The sequence below is a fragment of the Embiotoca jacksoni genome, unplaced genomic scaffold, assembly GCF_022577435.1.
Source record: "Embiotoca jacksoni isolate LCO1_2020_lvr unplaced genomic scaffold, fEmbJac1.0.p SCAF_40, whole genome shotgun sequence".
In the NCBI taxonomy this organism is placed as follows: domain Eukaryota; kingdom Metazoa; phylum Chordata; class Actinopteri; family Embiotocidae; genus Embiotoca; species Embiotoca jacksoni.
Genome location: NW_027185393.1, coordinates 468,656 through 479,119, shown reverse-complemented (window position 1 = coordinate 479,119; position 10,464 = coordinate 468,656). Strand labels below are relative to the sequence as shown.

General features: G+C 41.6%; 1 protein-coding gene across 1 annotated transcript; it reads left to right on the top strand.

The window, feature by feature from the left end:
* Nucleotides 1-5,216: 5,216 nt before the first annotated feature.
* adoa (2-aminoethanethiol (cysteamine) dioxygenase a) lies at nt 5,217-9,095 on the top strand. Its single transcript, XM_069168593.1, has 2 exons — nt 5,217-5,794; nt 7,705-9,095. Exons 1-2 carry the CDS (start codon nt 5,459-5,461, stop codon nt 8,176-8,178), a joined length of 810 nt encoding a protein of 269 aa, XP_069024694.1. The 5' UTR covers nt 5,217-5,458; the 3' UTR covers nt 8,179-9,095.
* Nucleotides 9,096-10,464: the final 1,369 nt, after the last annotated feature.

Genomic DNA, 10,464 nt, shown 5'->3' with positions numbered 1-10,464 from the left:
ATCACTTGGTCCATTCAGAGTTTCTTGGCCGCAGCGCTGACGATGGCATGATGAAGCTTACTTGACTTCTCTGCAATGTCAGTCATGCACATTTTAAACAGCCAGGGAATAATGTTGGCTTTATATGTGAGGACCAGCAGCAAATGCAAATAAGATGTCAGACAAACAGGGGGTCTTTACAACATTGTCCTCAGTGAATGCCGAACTCAAACAATATTTTTTTATGAAACTTAAACTCCAGATTGTAAGATGAGGATTTGATATGTGTGGTGGAGCTCACAGCTTTAACAAATGAACTGTTCACAGATCCAATTTGTGTTCATTTGAAATGATTTTAAACTGCCGTGGATTTGCTGCAATATTTTTTCATCTATTTGAAGATTCAGTATTTAGATCAGTCAGACTTACAGTGACAGAAGCTCAACGTTTCAACTCGGGGTCCATTACTTTTAGCTATTTTACTATTGTTGTATTAGTGAATTTTTGGTGAATCAGCAAGGCTCTTCTCTTTCTCCTCTGTGCTAGCTAACTTTGATTAAAAAAAGATTATAATCAAAATATTTCTGTGATGTGCAGCATGCTTATTCATTATCATAGAAAGTGGTTGCATATGACTCTCTATTAGGTAGTTGTTACAAAAAAAGAAATGTCTCCCCCTTGTCTAGCAAATGTGTCTAATTCTTGCAATGTTATTACATCACAATTTTTTTGAAAAGCTGCAGCAATCTAACAACCACAAAAAAGCAAAATCCTGGTGGGACTGCTTAATGTGTAATTTAATTTGCAATTTATTTGTAGTGAACCTGAGTTCCTGAGAAACTGTCTGCTGCATCATGATCCGTGCCAACTGCCTGATTCACATCCACTTCAATAGACAGGAGTCAGCTTAATTTTTTTAGAGGATGAAATGCTTCAGAAAGTTCCATTTAAAAAAAGAAGCCTGCTCTGATTTTATTTATGTAAGTGGGATTAAATACATATGGCAACCACCGAACCTGTCTGTGGTATTTTGGATTGGTGTGCTCATGTGCCCACTGGTTCTGAGGACAGGAAAGGGGAGGACGCAGCAAACAGGGTATTTCATGAACTACCGTTCTGATCCTAAAAAATGTCAGATGGATTTAAAAGAGTTTGTCAAATGCTTTATCCAGGACAGGTCTCTAAGCAACACACTCTCATCTTCTATGGAGCAATGACTCTGTGCCTGTGTCAACTACACTGTGTGTGTGTGTATGTGTGTGTATAATGAACTGGCCTCATTATTTCTCGAGAGGATATTGCTTTCTTTGTGTGTCACTCCTAACACACGTCATACATACATAATGCAACATGCACACAAATGCACGCATGTAAGGAGGTACTCGAACCTAAACGCGCAGACAACTGTGACGAGTGTTTAATTGCACATGTGATCTGTAAAATACATTTTCACATACATTGTTTGTGATGCCGGTGACGCAGCGCTGTGTTTTAGAGTGTTCAGGATGTGGATGAGTCACCCCATGTTTTGTTGTTGGGTTAACAATGCTCACTTCCTTCTGCTCCAGTAGACACTGACAGGCAGAACAATGCACAGGGCTAGAGCCTCACAGGTCAACACACCGTTTGGGCCTCATACAGATGTTTGATTAGAAAGATTCTTTCAAATGTAAAATGCACATACAAGAGCCAATTAAATGACTTTCACTCAAGGCTGTCTAGCCATAAATGATGATTGAGACCTGGGACCTATCACCACTTATGGCGCTTGTCTCCTACAAGAGCTCCATTTTAGAGCCCTGTCAAAGCTTTGGCCTCATTATGGGTTGTAATAGATGTTGTAAGTTGTGAGTTTAAAGTAGTCTGTCCATGGACCTGGAGTTGAGATCAGTTAATATAAAAAATAAGTAGTTTGTCCTTGCTTTTCACAATGACCCCAATGACAGTTCCTGACTGATTGAGTCACGCTTACATTATCCTGCAAGATACCGAAATCACATTTATCTGATAGATTCTTATATTTTTTTTCATGTCTGTGGTTACTCCTCCGTGGAGTCATGAAGTTCCACAGGGTTCCTTCTACCTTCTTCCATCAGGCAATATTTTTAGGAAGCACTGCATCAATTTCCACTGGTATGCGGATGACACCTAACTATATCTATCTACGAAGCCAGCTGAAACTAATAAGTTAGTCAGATTTCAAGCATGTCTGAAAGTATAAAGGCCTGGATGACCTGCAGTCTTCTACTTCTAAATTCAGACAAAACCAAAGTTGTGGTATTTGGCCCCAAACACCTCAGAAACGCACTCTCGCACCATATAGTTACTCTGGATGGCATTGCCTTATTTACACATAATTCAAGTCTCATGGAACGCTTTCTTTCACCTGCGCAATATTTTTAAAATCAGAAACATCCTGTCTCAGAGTGATCCTGATTGACAACTCCAAGCATTTGTTAATTCTGGGCTGGACTAATGCAATTCCATAAAACCAGGATGTCCCAGTAACTCTCCAGCTGATCCAAAAGGCTGCAGAGAGAATACTGACCAGATTTAGCAAGTAAGACCATATTTCTCCCGTATAAGCTTCTCTTCACTGACCTCATGTAAAAATCTAAGACAGGAATTTAAAATCCTTCTCCTTACATACAAAGCCCTTAATGACCAAGCTCCATCATATCTTAAAGACCTCATATTGTCCAATCGGAAACACGTCACTCTCAGAGTGAAGGCTTACTTGTGGTTCCAAGAGTTTCCAAAAGTAGAATGGGGGGCAGAACCTTTAGCTTTCAGGCTCCTCTCTTGTGGAACCAGATCCCAGTTTGGGCTCAGAAGGCAGACATCCTCTCTACTTTTAAGATTAGGCTTAAAAATGTACTTTTTGGTACAGCTGAGAGTTAGGGCTGGCTCAGGTGACCCTGAACCATCCCTTAGTCGTGTGCTTTAGATCTGGGCTGCTGGGGCACCTCCCACGATGCACTGAGCACCCATCTCTCCTCTCTTTATGTCTTTTTCACTTACCTTGGATTTACTGTGTGTCTTCTCTCCCATAGTTTATGTGTTTTCCTCTCTCTCCCTGAAACTTTATGCAGGTATCTCTGGCTCTGGAGCATCAAGTTTCTAAACTCTTCTCTTCTCTTCTCTCTGCTCATTCAAACCATAAAAGTAGATATATGCCCACTTTCTTGGATTTCTTTCTACAGTGTTGTAAGTTTCTGTTGTAAGGATATTTGCTATATTAAGTGCCCTGAGGTGACTTATGTTGTGAGTTGGATACAAATAAAATTGATTTGATGTTTTTTGCAGTGTACTTTTTTACATCATACGTGTTCTCATCAAATACAGTTGTAATTGAACCTTATATTCATCAGTAGACAGAACATTTTGCCAGAAGTGTTGTGGAGTATCGAGGTTGCTCTTTGTCACGTAGCGACAGCAGCAGTTTCCTCCGCGGTCTCCTTCCTTCCTCCACCATGCTTGTTAGAAGATCTGCATATGTTAGACTCATGAACAGAGACATCGACCGCTCCAACGAGTCCTTCAAAGGCTACATGTTTCTCGTAAAACTCAGTTTTAAAAGGAAAACAACCTCCGTCTACGCATGTATCTCAGCAAAGTTTCAGAAGTAATCCACAAACTCGCCTTGAGGAAGTATATCATTTGACACTTGACACATTCATGAACTGAACATGCAGTCGCACAACTCTCGTACATTCCAAAAATATTTTCCTTCCTGTTGTATTCAGTAGATTTAACTAGTGGTTGTGTGTACAGCAAGTTGCTCCCAAGCATTGTGGCGTACCGTGTGTTCAGCACAGGTTGCCAATGAGATCCTGAGTGCTCTGAGTAGACACCACTTCAGCCCGCTGAATACCAGTATCATTACAAATCATTGAATAATACCTTTCCCCCGCACATGTAGGCTGTAGTAGCATCATAATAGGCAGAATTTAATAGCTGTGACTAATCAGGGAAGGAAACATCATTACTGATAACTCTGGAGCAAACGTACAGATGTCTGCATCGTCACAATGCTGCCCGGTAAGTTTCAAACTAAAACAGCAGCGTTTTTCAAAAGTCTTCCAAAGTAGGGCGAACACTTGGGCGTACACGTAGCAAACGTTTAGCGTTACATCTTCAGCTATTATCCTGGGCTTCTTCTACACTGTGAGCATTCTGCATATTGTGTGTGTACCTGTGAACCGATGAACATCTAAACTCTTTGAGATTACTAACCCTCTCCAAGTCTTACAGACACGTATTCTGAGATCTTGTTTTTGTGAGGCATGATTCCCATCAGCAGCTGCTTCTTGTGAATAGCAATCTGAAAATCTTTGAGTGTCAACATAGCTCAAGACTCCAATTAGCTTTTGTTGATGTTGAAGATAATTAGACATAAGGGTTCACACAATTTTCCATCATTTACTGTGAATGTTTGACTGAAGCATCGATTATACTGATGGAATTGCAAATAAGAATAAAACACAAGTTCAAATGTGTTGTAGCTTTCCTTTAAGAAGTCCATTCCATGTGATGAGCACAGGATTACATAGATCTGAAACTTTGCAAAGAGGAACTGTAACTATCAAAACTGAGCAGATAAAATCATGTTTTGTGCCCAATAACTGAAAGATAGACTATTAATTTGTGGTGCACATTGCATAATAAAAACTGCACTGACCAAATCCGCAGCAACATGTGTCTCTACTCTGTGTTTGTTAGGCCTATATGCCTCTGGGGTTAATGATCTATATGGTGAGAACTGTGTGAATGCAACCCCAACATTTTGAGTAAATAAATGCATAATGTGGTCTCAAGCTCTGGAAATAAAACTCATAAAATATAATTCTGAGTAGTTGTAAAGTGAAAAGAAAGTGAGTTGACAGCATCTCGAAGCAGTGATGGAGGCTGTGATGTTGTAAGGGGCAGGACTGCGAAAAGTTCAATGGCCTGTCTGGCCTTTCCCTCTGCAAGCTGTTGCATCCACGGGACCTCTGGGAAATGTAGTGTCAATGCAGTTCAGGTTTATTCTTTTATCATTGTTTGGGCAACATTACTACATCCATTAATCTACCACACGTGGACACCAGTTTCTTTTATAAAACATGATCGAATGACGCAGTGATTCACAGTTCATCTTAACGTGAATTACACCACTGTTATATTTTTTATCAAACTCAATATCCCAGACTGCGTTTCGTTTCTTGCGCATGCTCCGTGAGCGCGGACGAGGAGGCGAGACGGCGGAAAATGACAGAAGGGAGGCTCGTATCCAGGCGTGAAAGCAGACAATATCATCATGAATTACATTTTTTATTTATAGAAATTGTAAATATTGTGTTTTTGGAGCGTGGACCGACAAACTTCGGAATGAATTTGGTGACAATGGAAGATTTGTAGGGGTTTTAAGAAGTTGATTTGGCGGTCGGAGCAGTGCCACAGACACACCGATAACCGTTAGTTTTAGTCCACAGCCACAATGCCGCGGGACAACAAAACTCCTCTTATTCAAAACATCGCGAAGCAAGCCTATCTCACCTACAAAGGACTGATATCTTCGGCCAACGGGGAGAATAAAGTCGTGGCGGATAAACTGAGTGAACTGATCTCCTTAGTGACCTCCGTCAGGGCTGCCGACCTCAAAATCGCTCCCCGGAAAACCAAGCTGAGCTCCGGGGCACCGGGGCCCCACAACCCCGCGGTCACCTACATGCACATCTGCGAGACGGAGGTGTTCAGCATGGGGGTGTTCCTGCTGAGGACCGGTGCCTCCATACCGCTGCACGACCACCCGGGCATGAACGGGATGCTCCAGGTCTTTTACGCATTTCCATGCTATATATGTTATATATATATATATATATATATATATAACTTTTCAGGTGGTCCTCACTCAAATGTACCCAGCAGGGTTGGGCAAACAAGTTTTAAAATTGTGTTATATTATGCTTTACCTTTGCAAGTACATTACTGCAATTTTACACACTACATCTTGATTAAAATAAATAAATATATGTATGTAACTATTGTTTAGGATTTACTTTTAATTACCCTTCTCTTTGTTTTTTGGCCTGTTAATTACTTAACACACAGACAAATGGAAGTAATATATTAAAACACTTCACTCACTTTGGTTAAAGTAGCTAGTGTGTAGGATTTAGTGTCACCCAGGGGTGGGGTTGCAGTCTCCTTCCCAGCTTTTAAGAGAGTCTATTGACACTTACAAAAAAACCTCTGAAGACCCTCTCTGGAGCAACAGTTTGGTTTGCCATGTTTCTACAGGAGCCCAGAAGGGACAGAAACACAGCACGTCCCGTGGAGGAGGACCCGCTCCCTATTTAGATATGAAGGGCTCATTTGAGGGTCACAAAAGAAAATAAAGATTCTTGCTTTCAGGTTATTTTACGCAAATGAAAGCATTATTGTGAATATTATGTCTCATTTTTGACAATTGGTACCCCTGAAAGCTACACACTGGACCTCTAAAACCTGGTTTTGACGCTGGTTCCATCTAAGACCGAGGATGGAGAACCTTTCGGGCCCAGTACCAAACAGTGGGGGAAAATTTGTGTCGGTGAAGTACAAAATAAACTAAACTGGGGCTGGCGTTATGAGTAGATTTTGTGTGCGCGTATTGTAGACACAGTCTTTTAACAGCTTTGTTACTTTGTTATGTGCTCACATTGTGTTATCAGACCTCCAACTAGTGCAGCAATATTCTATCATAGGAATAAATGTAGCACTGGACTAAATGTGACCGTTAGAGTTGAGATGTTTTGGAAACAGAATTGGTAGAAAAAAAGCTCTCCATGCCTTTTTCTTCTGGATTCATTTCAGTCCCTCGTTTGTCATAAAGGTTTGTTCTTGGCTTTATTAGTGCTTCTGGGAATGCCAAGTGTTTCTCCTAAGAACCCATAAAAACAGGCCCTGTGTCATCTCGCTTTGGCAAAAAAAAGACTTCATGCGGTCCCCGAAGCGAAGCATATTTTGGTCTCAGTATTATATAATATTATATAAATATATATATAATATTGCTCCCAGTGTGAAAATAATCGGAACAGTTTCTCCTTAAAACAAACAAACAAAAAAAAAAAACGCATGTTTGCTCCAACAAAAACATTTAAACCTCAATTTACTATTTGGCCCACTATCGGTGTGTTTAGACATTTCAGTGTGGTAATGAGTTCTCCTGAGCAGTGGGACTACGTTACACCGTATCATGTGTCTAAGAATCACCAGCTGCACCTTTGATATGAACGGAGTAAATTCACACTGCACAGGTTTATTGAGATGTTTCTGCGACGACCTGCTGTGAACTTGGGTCGTCCTGTGTTGTGTTACGATGAAGCGAAGAAGGTGGATGGTGTAAACATTCATTCCCAACCGGCAGCAGGTGCAGAACAGAAGGAGTATAACAAAAACAAATTAAAAAACATGAGAGGGTTCCCAGCATGATGAATGTAGCAATCTCCTAAAAAAATTTATGATGATGACTTTTAAAACTTATTTAAGTTTCCTTGGTCACAGATCAGCTCCGTCTGGGACTTAATAATCATCTTCGATGTAGAGTAACCACTTAGAGGAGTTAAATTTAATCATAGTATCGTCCTGCAGCGTGCACCTATGTTCGGTGGTAGAATCTCAGGTGATAGTAATAGTAAGAAACTTATTTATTGTTGCGTCAGCAGTATTTTCCTTCCTAACTGCCTCGTGTTTCTCGTCCAGGTCCTCTACGGGAAGGTGAGCGTCCGCTGTTTCGACAAGCGGGAGGACGACCTGACGGTGAGCAGCATCCTGCCACGTTTTGACCCCCCGCTGACCCCGCTGCAGACGGCCTCCGTGAGGCGATCCACGCTCCGCTCGGTCGCCGAGTACTCGGAGACCAGTGGGCCGTGCCTCCTCAGTCCTGTGCGGGACAACCTCCACCAGATCGATGCGGTGGAGGGGCCCGCTGCTTTCCTGGATATCCTGGCGCCGCCGTACAATCCAGACGACGGGCGCGACTGTCACTATTACAAACTCCTGCAAACCGCGGCAGAGGAAGGAACAGATGCTCAGAGCACCGAGGATCAGCAGGGAGAGACCAAAGAGAAAGAAGAGGAAGAGGAGGAGGAGGAGGCATGGCTGCTTGAAGTCCCTCAACCGGAGGACTTCTGGTGTGGTGGCGAGCCGTATCCAGGCCCGGCCGTCTCTGTCTGAAGGAAACCTGCTGAGAGCAACTACACTACACAGACATCATATTCTGATCTCTATTCATCCACAGGGGGACATTTAGTTTTGTCCCCTTTGCGTTCAGAAGATTACTTGGAACTCATACCTTGCTCAAGGACACTACAGCAGAGCGGGGGGCTTGCAGACACAGGGGCGTGAACTCAGACCCCTCGCCCAGTATTAGGACCACCGAACTGCCTTCTACAACCCTTAAATGTCCCCGTCACTACTAGGAAAAGTGTTGACTCTAGGAGTTCATATTCTCATACGCTCATGACTGCTCTCAGCCAAACGTGTGACCGGTGGGTGTCGTTAGGATCTCCAAGGCTCAGAAAGCTTTTTCCATGTTATGGTTTTCTCCGCGGTGCAGAGGACGTCTACATCGTGACACCGCTGCCCGTAACTCTCGTTTTACCTGCCTTACATGTGAATATTGAATGTATACTTATCAAGAATGTCATTTTTATTGTATACAATCATTTCTTCTTCCAAAAGAAGAATATATATTATATATACACTTTATTTTCTTTTTGTGCCTTTTGACTTATTCCAGATAACATGCTTCCTGAACAGGAATGGTAAAGTTGTGGGATAAAAAAAAAAATCTAATGTCCAGTGATTTCTACGTGTTCTGTGATGTAATTTATTTTACTGACGTTCACTGAAATCACAGAATGAAAAGAATTGTTAAAAATGGAGAACCAAAACATTTTATTTCCTTCCTTTTTACATTTAAGCTTAAACACTGTATCATTCCCATCTATATGCCACTGTATGTTACTTTAGCTCATTTCTCGACTTTCCTTTGTCCTCCATTTGACACACCACACAGGTCTACGTGTCAATCCTCCTGTGACTTTGATGTTGAATGTATGTGGAAGAATAAAACAGATGAGGATGCTAACGAATAATGCTCGTCCTTTATCATACTTGGCGAGCCCGTCAATCAGGACGGCACGACAGTCGGTCCAGTCTTAGCTTATAACCATATAACCATACATCTCTGTACGACCTTCCTGACAGTGGTAATATGTTTAGTTTGCTGATCATAGTTGGTGATCTAGTTATCCACCACTGAAGCAATATTTAGTAGCCAACAGACCAGGTGGACTGACCTTGTTTGAGAACTTCAAATTAACCCTTATGCAGCTAATGGCAACACAAACCAGACTAAATATTCCAAATGGCTTAGATGGGCCTGTACAGTTAAGCTGTGGCTATTTTCTTGCTAAAACAGAGCTGCTTGTTTCATACAATCTAACTTAGCTGTAGAAAAAAAAAACATTAACAGTGTGAATTCTACCAAACTACTGAAACTCGATGCTATGATTGTGATCTTCTTCCTCTTACTCCTCATGCCTAAACTAACCAACATGGAAATGCCTGCCAAACTCCAGACATGGCTGGTTCATGATACAACCTTGACAGTAGTGTATCTGGAAATTAATCACAGAGTTTTTAATCATATTCTAATGATGGGGTTTATCAAACATAAAAAAAAAAAACCTGGGACAGATTCAGGAAAAACAACGAACGGCACAGCTGATCTAAAAATAAAATAAAAGCTTCAACAACAATAACAATAACATACAAATGAACTTCAGAGGAATGTCCACAGACAGGATCAGGTAAACCAGGGAACCCACAGAACACAACCGACTGACAATCAGGGAATGGAGTCTGGGAGAATATATACTGGCTGGGATGAAGGGTTAGTGGCTGCAGCTGGGTCCGATTAGGGAACTGAAAGCAGGTGAGGTGGGTGTGGCAGGCAGGTGACTGATGATGGAGAAACAGACTGGAGACCTCTGGTGGGAGAACACAAGGGAATGCCAAATACAAACACAAGGGACCATAAAAACGAGAGGACAGGAACAGATACTTTCAAAATAAAGCAGGGAACATCAAACTGAAAAATGTATAACACAAGAGACATGAACATAAAAATCCCAGAGAATGAAACTGTCATCATACTTTCAATCAGAAACTCTTGGATGAAATCATTATTTGATTTTGGCGTCCAAAAGACACTGTACACATAATACAAGCGTACATATACAAACTAAACAAGTCATAGCTCAAAACTACAGAAGGCAATCAGTCAATTTTTACCAAACAACTCCAGAGTTTATCTTTAAAAATTAATGTAATGAACTGTACAAAAAAAATGATGTAACTTCTGGGCCCAAAAAGTGAAGTCCAATACCAGCATGGGGCCGCTACAGGCCAGCTGCAAAGAGCCTTTGGCTCCATGGATTCCCTTACCGGCAGCTT

What these genes read in the sequence shown, in the direction of transcription:
- adoa (XM_069168593.1), top strand. Translation starts at nt 5,459, where the DNA reads ATGCCGCGGGACAACAAAACTCCTCTTATTCAAAACATCGCGAAGCAA. An exon ending in GCATGAACGGGATGCTCCAG is followed by an intron (nt 5,795 to 7,704) that starts GTCTTTTACGCA and finishes TTTCTCGTCCAG; the next exon opens with GTCCTCTACGGGAAGGTGAG.